This window comes from Apostichopus japonicus, chromosome 1 (assembly GCF_037975245.1).
Source record: "Apostichopus japonicus isolate 1M-3 chromosome 1, ASM3797524v1, whole genome shotgun sequence".
Taxonomy (NCBI): domain Eukaryota; kingdom Metazoa; phylum Echinodermata; class Holothuroidea; order Aspidochirotida; family Stichopodidae; genus Apostichopus; species Apostichopus japonicus.
Window position 1 is genome coordinate 6,191,060 of NC_092561.1, and position 18,879 is coordinate 6,209,938.

Below are 18,879 nucleotides of genomic sequence, written 5' to 3' on the forward strand. Positions count from 1 at the left end.
GAAGTTATATACAGTCGGGTGGAATGGGGGGGGGGGGAATGCTTACACTATACTGTTTTATATAGTTGCATTATGCATGAATAGTGTGAGATAGCGATTCATCGTTCATTTCATATGTATATATATAAATATATAAATTGTTTTTGTTTTGTTTAAATGACTACTTTTTAACATTTTACATTCGCATCCAAAAGATGATTTATTGATTAAGCATTCATTTATTGTTTTAACAGTTTTCCGAGAAAGAAAAAAACTGGTGTGCTCATATATGACCCTTGTCGTATTAAACATCTTGTAGCACTATATATTTAAATACTCCCTTATATATTATGTCTACAATTAATTATTTAACAACGAAATGTTAAATTGATCAAAGTAAGAATTTCTAAGTTAGCAAAAAAACCTATTTATATACCTAGAATTGCAAACTTGAAATAAAAACTGAGAAAATCAGAAATTTCATTAGAAAATGTTGCTTCCTAAATTAATCGACGCTTTTCTGTATTTTATTGAGACGCGGAATATATGTAGACAGTGAGCAGCTCAACATTTTGAGGAAAGTTGCTCATCAAATTAAAAAAAAGTGTATAGATATTTATATGGCACCATAACGTTTCATAAATATCATTTTTAAATTCACGGCTTCAAAATTATAAACTTCTCCGAGCTGAATAAATTGAAGTTTAGGCTCACTCTACCAATATCGATTATTGATACGTTAACTACTGTATCTATTGAGCCTTTTTATAAATAGGCAATTTGCATATATACTTGAATAAAGTGTATTTTTTCATATAGATGTAATGATACAAAATTTGAATAATTTTCAGAGACTGAATTTTCTCCGTCATTCATACACTTTACTAGATAAAAGAATTATTAGACCTGAATCGGCCAATTTGCATACAACGTTAAATGTACTGGTATTTAGAGCTAGCGTTATACCTTCTGGAGCTAAATGCTTACCCCTCTGCTCAATCCCGCCCACCCCCCCCCCTCCCCTTCAACACCAAACTCATATATAGGCAACACTGAATCCTCTACATTTCGTGCCCCAAATTCTTTATGGAATAACAATTTTCGCTCTAGCCATGAAGGGCTCAATTAAATACAAAGAAATCGATCCATACAATGAAACATATGAATTAAAGGAACGTTAGAAAATGAAATTGCTTGTCATGTAAGGTCAACTCCCCTATCTTGGAGTCGAACTTTCAAGTGACCTTATACTTGGTCAAAACACATCAACCAGTCGGTAAATAGTGCCAATAAAATCCTTGGTCTTATCAAACGAAATTTTTGGAATTGTGCATCATCGGCAAGAGAAACAGCTTATAAAGCTCTTGTTAGACCCAAACTGGAATATATGCCAGTGTAATCTGGGACCCTCATCAGCAAATCCACAAGGAATCCTTGGAAAAAGTTCAGCGACGTGCTGCCAGGTTCGTTAAAAATGACTATAGTCGCTTTAGTAGTGTCACAGACATGTTAAAATATCTCAATTGGGATACTCTCGAAAACAGAAGAATCAAAGCACGACTTGTTACCATATATAAAGAGACTCATGGCCTAATTCCTAGCAACATAAATAACCTTCTTGAAGACAAAGACAAACCAACTACACGTCAATCTCACAGTTTGAATTATAAAATTCCTCAAGCTCAAAAGAACTGTTATAAATATTCGCTTTATCCTCGCACTGCATTCCTCAGTGGAACGCATTCCCACCTGATCAGCACCAAACACCGCCTCCTTCAAGTTCATGCTGGGAAGTCAGCAGTACCATTAGCAAAACTCGAAGGACTGCACGCGTCAACAGCCACATCAAGGCGATCTGTGCAGTACCACACCAAGACCAAGACCACTTATAAATGCCCTTCTGTAGGATAGGCGGCTAAGCCTAACACACACCTCGGGTCAAGCGTCAATGCATAGACACTGTAGACACTTGTATCGTGGTTTTGTCGTAATTGTTCTTGGAGGGGCATGGAGTGAGTGAGGCGACGTTTACTTAAATTTCAACAGGCTGCACCTATACATAATTCCTTTTTTTCAGGCTGACAGTGGTGACGTGGGAAGGGTCACGTATCATGAATGATCACCGGTGGACTCGAGAGTAACCAGGGATATTCCTTAGCCTAGGGTGTCATATGGGAGTGAAGTGATATCCGGAGCCAGTATCGAAGTAACCCATATCTTGAAGTGACAGTCAACTATGCGACGTCACTTGCCAGTCATAAGGGGAATGGAACTATGTTGTAATGGGGGAACGGTATACATCTCACGGGGTTTTGCTGGTCACATACTACTATAGCACGTATAATTATTTCAGATTATAAAAGAAACAAAGGCGCCCTAAGAGTAAAACTACAGAAAATGAAAAGGTAAAATTCCTGGTTAAATAAGAATTTTAACTATATCGGTTGAACGTTATGAACTGGCATGTGATCAAACCAGCATATATGTTTATTTGAGCTTGGCCGAATTTCTTTAATTTTTCGACAAGGAACGGAAAAACGGCGTTCATTGGCAAAATCGCTAACGGTGATAAAACACGTATCAAGATGGCGCCGTCCATGAGATCACGGAAGTTCGTGATATCTCTTCTGCAAGCAGCTATTATTCTTAGCCTATTTGCAGTGCAACCTACCAACGGAGAGAGAAAGTTGAGGCAGGCTCATATAGTAAGCGCACTTGGTTGTCTGTATGTTACCCTCCCCTTAACGTTAGTCATAACGTAGTTAGGCTAAGCCTGAATACTGTAGGCTAGGCCTAGGTCAAGGCCTAACGTAACTTGCAGTATCTTAAATATATGCCTAAACCTAGGCAAACTAGGGTCAGTCAATGCAAACGTGCGTGTGCCTACTCCCATCGCTTCGGCAAGCCTTAAAGCTAAAACTTATCTTAAGTCTGCATATCCCACAGACGTTTCCAACGTTTTCCAGTACAAAATAAATTTGTTTCATATTTTCTAGTATGAGCTTTATGGTCCTAGGCCTATGGTACAGTACCAGCTATAGCCTAGGTATATTTGATGGGAGCTATTCACCCATCATACGTTCAATAAGGATGGCTCTCTTGCTTAATTACCTGATAACTCCTTCAAAGAGCATTACTCTGTTGGTTAATTACCCCATGTTGGTCCAATAATTATGGTGCTCTTTCTTATTTATAGGATAGTCATCTGAATTTAGCAAAATCATGATGCTTATATACCCGATTTTTGGTTAAGCTAGGTAGGGGGTACCTATTAACCGATCTAATAACCTGATGTAACACTTATATAGCTGACCATTCGGACATAGCAGATCCAGGGTATAGGGTGTACATGTACCCTTCCCTTTTTTAACCCCCTCCCCTAACAAGAAACAATAATTTAAAGTTGTTATTAATATAACCTTGTGTGTACATAAACTAAGCATAATAAAACTAGTGTTAATTAATTTATAGCCTAAATATAACTTAGAATGCACCTTTTCACATGCAAGTGTTTATTGGGAGGACCCCATAGTATAGAGACTATAGTCGGCTTCAAGGGCTTACGACCAGTGGTGTGTGCAAAGGAGGGCCATTGGTCCTCACCTCCGATCATCAGTAAGGGGGCAAATGGTTCAGTCAGGGAATTTTTTCATTTAGCCAGGTAAGAATTTAGAAAACTACTCCTGTGGACACTCCCCTCCCCATTTTTTCAACCTCACAGAAAGTACTAAAACTTATAAACTTAAACAAATTCTAGGGTTTATCCGGCAACATATATGTAGACCTAATTTAAAGTCATAATAAGCCCCAGAAAGCACCAATTGTCATCTAGTTTTTTCTGGGGGAGGAGCCCCTAAATCTATCCACACTGGACACAGATTCAATGACCCCAGTGCAGTCCCCATCTTGTATAACATCATTCGGTGCAATCCTCGGTAGGGTCTGGGGGAAGAATTCCATGGATGCTCTTTTAAGCACTTTCATAAGACATTTTCTGGCCTTTCTGGGACCCAAATACCAATATCATATGGTACAGTCAGTAAACTTTTAGCTCAAAGTCTGTAGAGGAAAGACACTTCCTGCCACCCTCAATGGAAGGGCACATTTTGCCTCCATGCCATGAACTCCATTGAAGGGTGGGGGCTGGGGGGGGGGAATTGCCCTGTGCTGTGAGAGTCTTGATTGTTACTAGTCAATTTTGACTCTCGCTGTGCAAAAGACAGATTCGTCTTTGTCAAGGAAGACTTGGGCATTCAGGAGTCGATCAGAGACCAAGAGTAGGTCTGCCGTAACTGAAGTCGTTCCTTTGCCTTTTATAATAAAGCTTTCCCATGAAATATGATCTACAGTGTGACTAAAAATAAGACCTAAAATCTTCACGCTGGTGATTTTCCAATTACATCTGCAGAGCGGTAGTAAAATAATTAGGTCAACTGCCAGTAATAATTTACTCAGATGTTACCCGAAACTGGTGTGCTCATTCATATACTGCAAACCGTTCACATCAACCGACAGCATCACTTGCAATGTATTATCAGTTCAATGCCTTTCATTTCCTTATATTTCCAGATATTTCGGCACGGTTACCGCTCGCCGATTGACGGTTATCCTAGTGACGAGATTAAGGAAGATCAATGGCCACAAGGGTTTGGTCAACTCACAGCGGTAAGTCACATGTTTAAAATTAAATATTTCCTACAGCTTTTTATACTACTTGGTACTAAAGCAATCCGTATGGTCACCCTGTGATTTCACTGTTGCTACCGATGGAGCTCTAAGTGATTTTTATTTATTTTTGATTTTTTTAATTTCAGCCATGAAAATAACTTTTTCATGCTATTAAACAGGTTTAAGTGTTTTTTTTTTTGATGAAACTGTTCTTTATAGCCTCATTAATTACGGTCCAAAGTTGTTGGTTACCACATACTCTGTATTTAAAGTTTAAATTTAAGATATCCACCGCCTTTTAGGGGGAGTTGAAATTTAAGCACCAGTGTGTAGTTTAAGCCCTTGTCTCGACAATAAAACTTATTTCGAAAAATTTTGGTAATATTCTATTTCCTGTCATAAATTGATTTAGAGAGGCATGGAACAACATCACAAGCTTGGGCTGTGGTTGCATGAACGTTACATGGTCAACAACGCCCTCTTGAACGAAACTTACAAGAAGTCCGAGATTTGGATCCGTAGCTCAGCCTACGACAGGACTATAATGTCTGCGCAGAGCTGCCTATCGGGTCTCTATATGCTGAAGGAGAAGAACATAATGGAACTCTTGTGGACACCCATACCTGTGTGGACAGAGAAAATGCAATCAGATTATGTGAGTGTTTGCTCCATATTATCCATATTAAAAGAGTTAAAAATGATTTTGATGTCCTACAGGAGATTCCTTTTTAAAATCAATTCATGTATCGGTTCTGCAGTTTCATACATTTTGAAGTTTCAATTTTTTATTTTATTTGAGTCAGTAAAGTAAACATGATAAGGATAGTTGAATAAAGAATAAAGTTTTACTGCCAATACAGGAAAAACAGACGAAACATCTTTAAAAAAGAGTGCGTCGAATTGGCAATTTGATGGTCAAGTATTGACCAAACTCATTTCAGGAAATTAGACATTTTGGGTATTTTAAACTTTCTGTCATCAATCTGAAATTTGTATTGAAACTTTCCCTTGTCAAATACAATGAAACTTCAAGATCCTAACGGTTGAAGGGAAAGTGTTGATTCTACTCAAAAATTACAAATTGACAACAACAAAAAAGTGCTTATTCAAAGGAGTCATTCACATTACACATACACTAGAAACTTTTTTTCATTTTTAAAATTGAATTTTTCTTTGTTTTTTGCTATAATTGATTAAGTCAACTCATTGAACGTCCGTACGGTACAGTGTCTCTCTTGATTTTTATTCTTCTTTCTTTTCAGTTAATGTCACCTTGGCATTGTCCTTGTCCCAGGTTTACAACTCTGCAAAAAGACAGAATGAAGAACCCCAAAATTAAAGAATACATGGAAAATAACAAGGTGAAAACCAAAAAAAGGGCCAACAGTTTTAAAGGCATTGAAGACTCGCCCCAAACCGCGCGCCATGCTCTGAAAAAGTTAACTTTCCGTTTCTTGCAAGTGAAGTTTTCTGCTTGTCGCTATAAAATGCAGACAGTAATGAAAGGTGATACCCTGTTATCTTTAGCTGGACCTGAGATGTCCATCGCTGTATCGTTTGTACTGTGCTGTGGGTATTGACCGCAGCTGTATGTATTGACTGTACACTAGTGTCTAATTACCGAAGGTAGCAAGCTGTGTGCGTATTTTCTGGGATCGATGGTGGTGTCTAGCACTTCTGTTACACCTCATTCGAAACTAGGTCAGATTACCGGCATTAGACGTTTCTTTTTGCGCGAGTCTTCACACCCTTTAACTTTATACTAAACAAGATTACCCAGAAATGATTTTTTAATAACGTTTGTACTTTCTTTGAAAAGGACAAGCAATTGCAACCAATTTTATACCAAACCCAACCACCATCTTTACCAGCTCATATGACTGAGACCTTTGTCATGAAGAACCTCCCAAAATATCACATTTGGGAGGTACCGTAGGAGGTTTTCAAATTTGTCATCGTAAACCGATGTTATCTGAAAACTGTGTGGTACATAAATGAAACAAAACAATGAAGGTTTGGTCTTTGTAATCAAGTGGAATGTATTAACCGCCTTGCACGTGCAATTATTCAACATTGTTTTGTTTTTTTTCTCTGGGTGTGGGGGGAGTGAGGGGGAGTATTGACTTTTTCTGTACATTTAATGTTTGCTGTTTCCTCTGGTATAGGAGTTTTTTAACTTCCTGCAAGAAAAATCAGGATTATCAGAAAACAGCACCTTTTGGAATTATACACGACTGGCTGATACCATTGTAATGGAGGTAAGTCGCTTCGCTCTCTCTCTAACTTAGATTTCTTCTCTCAAGATCTTACTCTGCACATATCAGTAGCATTACAATTCTGCTCCAGTTTGTTCCATTATTTCATCTGTTTGCTACAAGTTCACACAGTTGTAACAAAGCCCCCCCCCCCCCCCCTATCATAGTCAATTGCAGGCAACATTGTTTGTAGGAAATGAATGTAAATTCTCGCAAGGATGCATGGCAAGAAACATTAATATCGAAGCTTCTCGTGGACTTTTCAGCAAGTTCACTCAGTGCAAAATGGGCATGCCAGTCAGTAAATTTTAGACATATCCTCTGATCTTCAGCTTGACGACAATAGAACTGTCAATCAGTGGGCTCAGAACGAGACCGTTCAACTGAAGCTAAAGACGTTGCTGGATATCGGCTCGGGTTTTAATTTTGCGAACGCAACCGCAGAGGAGACCAGCATCGTCTCAGGTTTGAAATCTCCGATGACATTTTCGTGCAGATATTAATAGAATATGTATTTTAGCTTTGTAGTACAGTAATAGGAGTGAGGATACCACTGGAGTAGTTCCCCATCGTTATCAGTACAAGTATAATTAGTATCCTCTGTTTAAATTACCAGTATAAGTGTGTGTAGCTAATGCTGTAGTAAAGCAACTACGTGACAATATATCAAGAATGCTTATTAGAGTAGAAGTCAAAATATCATGAGGATGTTTTATAGAACTGTGTCCCCTTTAAGACTGTCTAAGTGTAAACTCTCAAATTATCCAAACTACTTCACTCTGTGGGAAAGTTCATGGTAGGTTGCAATGTAGTGTTGAAAGTGTGCAATGATGAGTTCAACCAGTTTTCTATCTATAAGCAAACCTTTTTTGTTATTTTTACATTAATTAGCATTTTGTAATTCCTTTTAGTTTTGTTGTTTTGGCCTGTTTTTTTTTTAGTCCGTATTGCCATTGTGATCAGTTGTTATTCTGTCGGTTCAATCGATTCTACACATCACTTGATAACAACATCGGGGATTGTGGGTGTGAACTCTCATGTCAAAAATAGGATGCTGAGGGGGCTGCAGCCTCCCTGCAGCCAGGCTGTACGACATGGGTCATAATCTGTTGTGGTCTGCAGTGTAACGTTTACAGAACTGCTCGGTGCTAGCATGCATGAACGATCTCTTTCGTTCGATATCGATTCAGCCTAGCTGCAGGGATGTTCGATATTGATTCAGCCTAGCTGCAGGGGATGTTTGATATTGATTCAGCCTAGCTGCAGGGGATGTTTGATACTGATTCAGCCTAGCTGCAGGGGATGTTTGATATTGATTCAGCCTAGCTGCAGGGGATGTTCGATATTGATTCAGCCTAGCTGCAGGGGATGTTCGATATTGATTCAGCCTAGCTGCAGGGGATGTTCGATATTGATTCAGCCTAGCTGCAGGGGATGTTTGATATTGATTCAGCCTAGCTGCAGGGATGTTACGATATTGATTCAGCCTAGTTGCAGGGGATGTTTGATATTGATTCAGCCTAGCTGCAGGGGATGTTTGATATTGATTCAGCCTAGCTGCAGGGGATGTTTGATATTGATTCAGCCTAGCTGCAGGGGATGTTTGATATTGATTCAGCCTAGCTGCAGGGGATGTTTGATATTGATTCAGCCTAGCTGCAGGGATGTTTGATATTGATTCAGCCTAGCTGCAGGGATGTTTGATATTGATTCAGCCTAGCTGCAGGGGATGTTGCAGCTGCTGCTGCTTTTCTGTGTGACAATGTGCTTAATTTTCTTGTTTTGCTATTGAGTTAATATGCGCTGTCATTTATCGATCCTTTTTGAAGTTTTGTCTTCTCTTTTGACAGGTCTAATTCTTAAAGAAATAAGTCACAGTTTTAACGATATAGTTACCAACAGCATGCATCATCAAGCACATATATTTTCTGGGGTAAGTAAAGATGACACATAATAACCTTAAATTCTCATTGTTGGTGCAAGCTGAATGGGGGCTACATAGTAATAGGTGTTTATAGTGTTAATGTGTAGAATGGAAGCTGTATAGTGCTATGTCCATATAGTGTTATCTGTATAATGGGAGCTGCATTACGATTCATTGTACAATCTTTGTAATAGGATCCGCGTAGTATTACTATGTATTATAGAGCTATCTGAAGAGGGCATCAGGGCTGCACTGCATTTATCTAGGACATTGTAGATAATCATCAAGAGAATGGGAACTGCACAGACCTTTCATTCCATTGGACGGTTAGTGTTAACTTTATGGCTTCAATATATTCAAATATGGGACTGCATAGTACTATAACGCATAGTGTTATGTGCATCGTAGGTGACGTTTATTCATAATCTGGATAACATTATGTGAAGAATGTGAGCAGTAAATGTTGCGCTGGCATTTATCAACAGAGAGGCACCTAAATAGATCTTCATTGCACTAGTGTACAGTATGTTGAAGGTGAGTACAGTACAGTAGTGCTTTTATTTTGATTGTTTTTAGTTATTATTATCATTATTGTTGTTATTGTTGTAATTATTAGTATTGTTATTATTGTTATTATAATTATAATTGTTATTATTATTGTTTATAATGTTATTGTTAGTTTTGTTGTTGTTGTTATTATTATTATTATTTTATTTCCAGCATGATACTACTCTAGCCCCTCTATTAGCTGCCCTCAGTGCTAAAGAAATTGATCACAAACCAACGCCAGCATCTTGCATCTTGCTAGAGCTTTATCAGGATGACAAAACGTGAGTATCATTTAACAGAGTCTATCATCTAATGTACTAAGTATCAATTGTTTTTTGTCACAACGGTAATGAGTTTGGAGTTGTGGTTAACTTCAAATTAGTTTTAAGTACCATGTACTTGGGTTTGCTGCGCATTAGTTCAAAGTACTGTATACGTGGTTGATTGCACATTAGTTCAGAGAACCGTGTATGTGGTTTACTGCACATTAGTTTAAAGTACCGTATACTGTACATGGTTTACTGCACATTAGTTTAAAGTACCTTATTCAAGGTTTACTGCACATTAGTTCAAAGTACCTTATACGTGGTTTGCTGCACATTAGTTCAAAGAGCAGTGTATGTGGTTTACTACACATTAGTTTAAAGAACCGTATACATTGTTTTCTGCACATAAGTTCAAAGAACCATTTACATGGTTTACTGCACATTAGTTTAAAGTACCGTATACGTGGTTTATTGCACATTACTTCAGAGAACCGTGTATGTGGTTGACTACACATAAGTTTAAAGAACCGTATGCATGGTTTACAGCACATACGTTCAAAGTACCGTATAAGTGGTTTACAGCACATTAGTGCAGAGAACCGTGTATGTGGTTTACTAAACATTAGTTTAAAGAACCGTTTGCATGGTTTATTGCACATTAGTTTAAAGAACCGTATAAGTGGTTAACTACACATTAGTTTAAAGAACCGTATAAGTGGTTTACTGCACATTAGTTTAAAGTACCGTATAAGTGGTTAACTGCACATTAGTTTAAAGTACCGTATACATGGTTTACTGCGAATTAGTTTAAAGACAGGGTTTCTGCAAAGTAGTTTAAAGAACCGTATATATGGTTTACTGCACGTTAGTTTAAAGAACCATGTACGTGGTTTACTGCACATTAGTGCAAAGAACCATGTACATGGTTCCACTGTTCTTTAGGTGAATTTTAAACACATACATGTGTTGATAGTCAACTGCTGGGATGAATATTTTGTGAGTGGATGGGAATCATATTTCAAACGTTGCACCCCTGGGAAGTAAGTCTGAAAATCCTAATAACAAAATGCTAAATCTTTTATAAATCTCAAGTTCTTGTAATAACAAGCATTAGGCCTATTTCTGAAAAGTCCAAATCATTTAGAGGCACTATCTCCTCTTTTTGTTATCAGAGCCTCACCTTCGTATCGGAATTTTCATTACACTTTCTGTGTTTTATTCTTAAGGAGTATATTAAGCGAACATCAAAAGGAATTTAACAGTGTGTTCAACCCAACTGTCTTGCCTTCTGCCTGTTCTACCGTACTGTAAAGCAAAACAAAGCAAAGCAACATGCATTTGATATAGAAATGTTTGAGTGACTTTGTCACTTAAACAGCAACAATCATAAAAATTGTAAATGAACTTTTCTTTGTCCAATGGTTTTTCACCCAGTTTCACTGTGGAGATGCATTACCGTAATGGCACAGATGAAAAAGTAACAAAGATATCGATAAAATCCTGCAGCGCCCCATCATGTCCACTTGAAGAGTTCCAGAAGTTTGTTTCACCTTTCATTCCAGAAGATATTAAAAAGACGTGCCATTATATACCTGAAGGCAGCTCACCATCAGGTAAGGCACTCATTCATGTATTCATTCATACACTCATTCATTCATTCACTCACTTATGCATTCATTCATCCATTTATGTAATCACATGTAGGGTACAAAGAATATGTATTCACTCATTCTTTCACTTATTCATCCACTCATTCACTCACTCATTCATTCATTCATCCATTTAATGCAATCACATGTAAATTATAAAGAATATGTATTCACTCATTCTTTCACTTATTCATCCACTCATTCATTCATTCACTCACTTATTCATCCATTTATGTAATCACATATAGGGTACAAAGAATATGTATTCACACATTCTTTCACTTATTCATCCACTCATTCATTCATTCACTCACTCATTCATTCATTGATCCATTTATATGATCACATGGTAAGTGCAAAGAATATGTATTCACTCATTCTTTCACTTATTCATCCACTCATTCATTCACTCACTCATTCATTCATTGATCCAATTATGTAATCACATGTAAAGTTCAAAGAATATGTATTCGATCATTATTTCACTTATTCATCCACTCATTCATTGATCAATTTTTGTGATCACTTGTAAAGTACAAAGAATTTGTATTCACTCATTTCATTCATTCACTCATTCATTCACCCATTCATTCATCCATTAATGTAATCACATGTATATAGAGTACAAAGTAGCAGAATTTATATGGAAAACCTGTCGTGATATTAAATTTCAAAGAAAATACAAAGTAAAAACAATTCAGCAATATTTTCGGTGTCGGATGGAAAGGTGTGTGTCCGGAGAGAACACTATGGAGACATGAACCGCCTGCTTTAGATGCTAAATACTGTTAATTACTTCATAAAAACAAATATTTCTTAGAATTTTAAAGCTAGGTCAACCTTTTGAGCTCATTTTGTAATTATCTTCCCGTTTGTCTTCTCTTCAGGTAACTTTATTTTAGCTGTCCTCGTCATCAGTATTTTGGTCGTATTCCTTGCCATCATAATCTGCCTCTTCAAGGGTTGCAAAGGACGTGCTCATCTCTTTAAGAAGCAGAGTAGATTCGAACCAATCAATTTTCAACTCTTGGGAAATCCAGGGAGCGATTCCGAAGACGCCGAAGTGTTTGATGTTAAAAGTCAGTGATACACACGTCTGCGATATATATTTTCTACGTTGTGCTGCACATTTGGAATTGGGGAAGGGTGCGTGTGTTTGCAAAAGTGTATTGCGCTGCTAGCCTAATGCAGGGGGTTGTCAATAGGTGATCCATGGTCCAAGTCCGGCCCACAAAATATTTTAATCCAGCATATTAATCCATTGGTCAAAAATCTTGCCCTAATTTATGGGTACGAGGACCATGAAGGCTTAAGTCTTAGTTTTGAAAAAGATTTTTATTTCCATGTTGTTGGTTTGAAAAACTGATTATGAAAAATAATAATTGATGAAAAACCTTGACAAAGGGATGGTCATCATTCTAGAACATATTTACAGTCAGTTAATATGTTTGTCAAGCTGAGCTTTCCAAGATCATAGATCTGTTTAAAATATCTGCTTATGATGGCATGACATCTGTTTCAGCAAGGTATCTGTTCATCACATTCATCACTCGTTACTGTTTGTCCATAGTACGACTTCCTTTTCCGTAGATGTCATGTGATGCACCTCGTATGAATATTCCATATAAATATTCTAGGGATTAATTCTCATTTTCTTGTGGTTTCAGGGGCTTTACAAACGTAATATCTGTAATAACGTTAATACCTGTAATACCAGTAATACCTGTTATACCTTTAATACCTGTATACCTGCTTAAAGGGGGGGGGGGGACTTTGGTATGTGTTTAACAGGTGTTACTAAAATTATTTTTCACAGAGACATATAAAACCACTTAACTGATGTTTCACCAACAATGGAGAATCTATTTTGCTTGTAAGTAGGAAGAAGTGGGTGATTACTACAAGTATGGAATAAAAAAACCACATTAAAACCATTCACATGCGAGAAAACAACACCTTTTGTCCTATGGACTGGTTTAATATCGAGGTATTGGAATGAATGCCCATAACAAAGTTTAATACCCAGAAGGTCAAAGTTCTCCCAGTTTTGGGGTAGTTTATCAGGTACATATAACATTCTGCACATAGCTGATAGTTTCCTCAAATAATGAGAAACATAAAAATTATGTCATTGATGATGAATGCTGACAAAATTGAAGGTAAAACTTGACTGTGATGTTGTAGGGTTGTAACATGGAACTTTCAATGATCAATTCCAATGTATGCATGCTCTACTCCTTAAAAAGTATTGGTACTGATGTAGTATTAGCAGTCACACAACTTTCTGTTATGCTTTCTGCAACAGAGAGCATAAGTGTGATGCTGTGCCAATAAAGTCCAGTGTATTTATACTCTACTGATTAGAAAGCATTGGGAGTGATGTAGTGTGAGCAGTTGCACAGCTATCTGTTATGCTTACTTTAACACAGAACATTATAGTGTGACGCTCCCTCAAAAGAGTTCAATGCTTTCATACTCTGCTCATTGGAAAGGATTGTGAGTGGTGTATTAGCAGTCACTAAACTTCCTGTTATGCTTACTGTATCAGGGAGCATTAAGTGTGATGCTGTCTCAATAAAGTCCAGTGTATTTATACTCAACTCATTAGAAAGCAGTGGGAGTGATGTAGTATTAGCAGTCACACAACCTTCAGTTATGCTTTCTGCATCAGGGAGCATGAAGTGTGATGCTGTCTCAATAAAGTCCAATGTAATCATACTCTACTCATTAGAAAGCATTGGGAGTGATATAGTGTCAGCAGTTGCACAACTTTCTGTTATGCTTTCTGTATCAGGGAGCATAAAGTGTGATGCTGTCTCAATAAAGTCCAATGTAATCATACTCTACTGATGAGAAAGCATTGGGAGTGATATAGTGTCAGCAGTTGCACAACTTTCTGTTATGCTTTCTGTATCAGGGAGCATAAAGTGTGATGCTGTCTCAATAAAGTCCAATGAAACATACTCTACTCATTAGAAAGCATTGGGAGTGATATAGTGTCAGCAGTTGCACAACTTTCTGTTTCGCTTGCTGTATCAGGGAGCATAAAGTGTAATGCTGTCTCAATAAAGTCCAATGTAATCATACTCTACTGATGAGAAAGCATTGAGAGTGATGTAGTGTCAGCAGTCACACAACTTTCTGTTATGCTTTCTGCATCAGAGAGCATAAAATGTGATGCTGTCTCAATAAGGTCCAATGTAATCATACTCTACTGATTAGAAAGCATTGGGAGTGATGTAGTGTCAGCAGTCACACAACTTTCTGTTATGCTTTCTGCATCAGAGAGCATAAAATGTGATGCTGTCTCAATAAGGTCCAGTGTAATCATACTCTACTGATTAGAAAGCATTGGGAGTGATGTAGTGTCAGCAGCCGCACATCTGTCTGTTATGTTTTCTTTAACACAGAACATTTAGTGTGACGCTCCCTGAATAAAGTCCAATGCTTTCATACTCTGCTCATTGGAAAGGATTGTGAGTGGTGTATTGACAGTAGCCACACATCTATCAGTTATGCTTTCGTTATTACAGATCATTGGGTATGGTGCTAAATATTTCCTTCTTAGCAAAGCGTGGAGTATATAGTTGCAGGCACTTCATCTTCTGTTATATGCTCTCCTTACCCCAAAGCATTAATGAATTGATTAAAAAATGAGACCACGATTTATCGTCAACTCCCATTGCCATCGGTGAAATGTGGTATGCCAACCGTCTTCTCGAAAAGTAAGAGCTGACCATATTTCTATGCGCCAGTAATACTGGATGAAATTGCTATACTTGAATGTGTTGAAAAACACAGTTTACAGTCTGTGTGTGAAAGATATTGATATTGATTTTGCATTTCTTCACCGGTCTTTATTTTATCCATCTACTTATTTTTCGCTTTGTTTGTTTTCTTAATATTTGTATTGTTTGATTTTGTTTGTATTTTTAATTTATTTTGGACCCCACAGTATCCCTGCTTCAAACACATTCTCACAATTTGATTTTTTGAAGTCGTGACTCTGTTTGGAAACTATTTTCAATTACATTTACCAGCTCCAGATTAACACCTTCTTTGAACTTTTAAAGCAAACTGTTTCTAAGTGACAATTGTCAATCCATTTGTTAAATTTGATGTCTTTCATATGTATATATAATATAGTATATACGTACACACTGTCTTATCCTATTGTAAAGTACTTTTACACGTCGGTGTCAACTTTTTTTCTTTCAACTTTTACTTTTAAGGTCAACAAATACTTGAGATGGGAATTTCTTCTCAAGGTTTACAATGGTATCAGAAATGTACTTTTTGTGTAGAAATATTCCTCCATTTTATGTGCAAAATTCTCTTTCCCTTTTTTGTTTATCGATGAGGAAAAATGTAAGAGAGTTTTTCATTTTGCTACAATCATAATTGACTAATATTTTCTGGTTTGTATTGTTCTATTTGTTCTTGTTCTTCACTAAGGAAAGGGAGATGGGGTTAGTTTCCCCTATCCCAACCCCTTCTCCCCCTCCCCATCCCCCTAGGTTAAGCTAGCCGATTCCCAGTGGTCATGTGGAACATAGCTATTTGACTGTTCATTCTTTTTTTGACAATTAATCTTTAAAACAAGAAATTCAATTTTCTCTGGTATTTCTTGGAAATTGTTCAACTATGATCATTTCATCAGCATTATTGATGTCATTGAGGAAGAAAGTATCCTCTTGAATTGACCTTAGGAAAAAATGTGTTGTGTTTTAATTTATGGACAATTCATCAATTATTTGAATTATCTGAAACTATCGTTTCATATATCATTGGTATATTGTTATAATATTAATTGTAATGTTTTTCCTTTGTTTTCTGTTTGTAAGAGAGTCCATTAGTGAACAAAAATTTAACAGGAAACTTTTTTTTTGTGATTAAATCTGTTACAGAATAACTAGGTAGTTGGTATGTGTCATCGTGACCAGTGTATTCTAAAAAATTGTGACACAAGGGTGTGACAGTTTGGTTTGTCCACTTTAAGACACTTCAAGTTGTGACAGTCCAGTCCTATTTGGTGACATCCAGTGGCCGGGGACAGTCCAATGTGTTATGTTTTTTTATGTTATGTCCAATTTAATTGTTACCACTCAGAGTTGTCTACACTTATCACCAATACCATATATAATTTTTTGCTGTATTAAATTTTGTGTTTGTCAAAATCATTTACCTTATGCTTATGTAAAACAGTTTTATATTTTTCACAATTTATTCCTCCAAATAAAAAAAATACCCAGATGGTTCAAAACATTTCTTGGTATATTTTTTTTATTTAATCTGTACTCTGTTTATGTCTCTTTTTTGGTTTCAATGTTTTCCCTTAATGAACAGTACTTTTGTGTCATAACATATCTCATTTTTTCTTGTGAAAATCTATGCTTTTTTGTGGGATTTTGCAACCAATTTTCAAAGCATTGAGTGAATTTCATGATGTAAATTATGGATATTCCCATGTATAGTCAAATATCTTGGGTTTTAATTTTGTTTTTTCTTCTAAATTCTCAGTTTTGACAGTCTTATTTTTGCAGATCTCTATCAGGAAGGGATCAGTTGGCTGAATGTGGTATTTGCAACCCACCCCTCCCCCACCCCTTCCCCACCCCTCCCCCTCTGTTCTCAACTCCACACACGAAGTTTAAAGTAGTAATTTACCATAACATTTTGAGTAGAGCTACTTATAGCCAGACTTTATAGCCACAATATGCTCCAGACTGCTCTATTCCTAAGGTTGGACGTAGTGGGTGTATCAACTATGTGAGGGAGTACTGATATTTGTATGTTCTTGTGCCAAAAAGATCTTAATTGCCTGTTTCACAATAGTATCAGGCCATTAACAAGGAAATGCTGAAGTCACTTCAGACTAAATTCAGAGTATGTATTAACCAGACTGCATATTCTGATTATGTTCTACTCAGATATCTGAGACAACCACCCCACCCCACCCCACCCCTCGCTCTTTTCTACCTCACCTCCTGTCCATCAAGTGTTTTATATATCTTCATACTTGTAACCTGATTCTGTTTCCAGTTTGTTTGCTAAATTCGATTAATCTGGTTTATACAAACTGGCAGACGACTGTTTTCGGTAACAATATATTATGTAATTCATCAGTCATATGTTTGTTTGTATATATACATATATGTATATACATATATGTATTATTCTGAACTGCCGTAGAGAGACTTGAAAGCATTTCAACATTTCAACATTTCACTCTGACCTTGCAACATTTTTCAATATGTATATTAAGAGGTAGTTTATGTATCTAAACACATCATAGGCTCATTTTGCAGTCGTTTTGGTGATTGAAAGAAAGATCGTTGCGCCTTTTTCTAAAGGCGCAACGATAATAAATTACCTTTTAGATCGCTGGACTGGTGTCTCTATCACATCATGTTATATTTTATGGTATAGAAGACTATATTTATGTTCTACCCGGTACGCAGGGTTACTGCTATCTGTACAGTTTTGATACTACCAAAAAAAGCTGTTAATTATTGTACTTTACTTGTTTGGGTAAAATTATTGATATTTTCTTTATCATGACATTCCGTCAATTTCCAACTTTTTAAAACAATGATTGTTGCTTTCATACATAGGTCTATCAAAATGGAAGTGCTAACTTCAGGACAAATTTTCACTGAAAAAGCGATGCTACCTTAATATGTGTATTTCAAGAAACAAAGACTGTGTAGTAACTTCTGTGTACTTCTCATGTGTGATTTGGTAACATAATATGTAGACACTATTTAAATATTGCTTTGGCAAATAACTGGTCTATTTTTTCGAGTTATTAGTATAGTACTTTTTAATGTGAGTAAAATTAAAACTGTTAATGGTTTCATATCCTGGAGACACTGACCATTCAACTGTATTTTTTTCTACAGTTACTGAGGTTTGCTGAAATATTGAGAAATATAAATTGATAAATATTAATATATCTATGAGTTACGTGTTAAATGTTTGGGGTTTTAACGTGAGTGACGGTTATAATATCTTATATAAGTTTGTGTCAAGATTTTTTTTTGAGGGGGGGGGGCAAGATTCTGAAGGGATCTTTTAAAGGTAAAATGTTAAACATGAGTCTAAGAATCCAAATAGTCACAGTGCCAGTGTCATATTAGTGATATTGTCTGGAACCTTTCAGGAGGGGGGAACAAAAAGTCATCTTGTTTGATGTATTTTATGAAATAGAAGACAATATAAAACAAATAGTCTCATGATGTTGGCTCCTTCTTTTATTTTATGTTTGTGTTAATTGAAATTAATTCTTGCTCAGGGCCGCACTCCCCCCTCTCCAACCACAAGGTTCTCCTATGCTTACAAGGCACCTCCCCCCATTATTACTTTACTCTGGGCCAAATTGATAAAGTCTCGTATCCTGGCGAGCCAGACCAACATTAAAACAGGTTTTTTTTTCAATGTACAACACCCAACCCCTCCCCCCCCCCTCCCTCCACCCCTCAAATATAACAGTGAAATTTCAGTTATCAAATTAATTAATAAAATCAAAAGGGAAATACAATTCGTTAGAAATTCAAATTAGTGAAAGTCTGATGCTGCACATTGCTGGC

General features: G+C 36.7%; 1 protein-coding gene across 1 annotated transcript; it reads left to right on the forward strand.

Moving 5' to 3' along the window:
• The first annotated feature begins 1,971 nt into the window (after positions 1-1,971).
• LOC139965450 (prostatic acid phosphatase-like) lies at positions 1,972-18,513 on the forward strand. Its single transcript, XM_071967795.1, has 11 exons — positions 1,972-1,991; positions 2,507-2,684; positions 4,549-4,644; positions 5,060-5,302; positions 5,910-6,008; positions 6,813-6,905; positions 7,235-7,367; positions 8,753-8,835; positions 9,547-9,656; positions 11,076-11,254; positions 12,178-18,513. The coding sequence occupies exons 1-11, from the start codon at positions 1,987-1,989 to the stop codon at positions 12,375-12,377; spliced, it is 1,419 nt and encodes a 472-aa protein (XP_071823896.1). The 5' UTR covers positions 1,972-1,986; the 3' UTR covers positions 12,378-18,513.
• Positions 18,514-18,879: the final 366 nt, after the last annotated feature.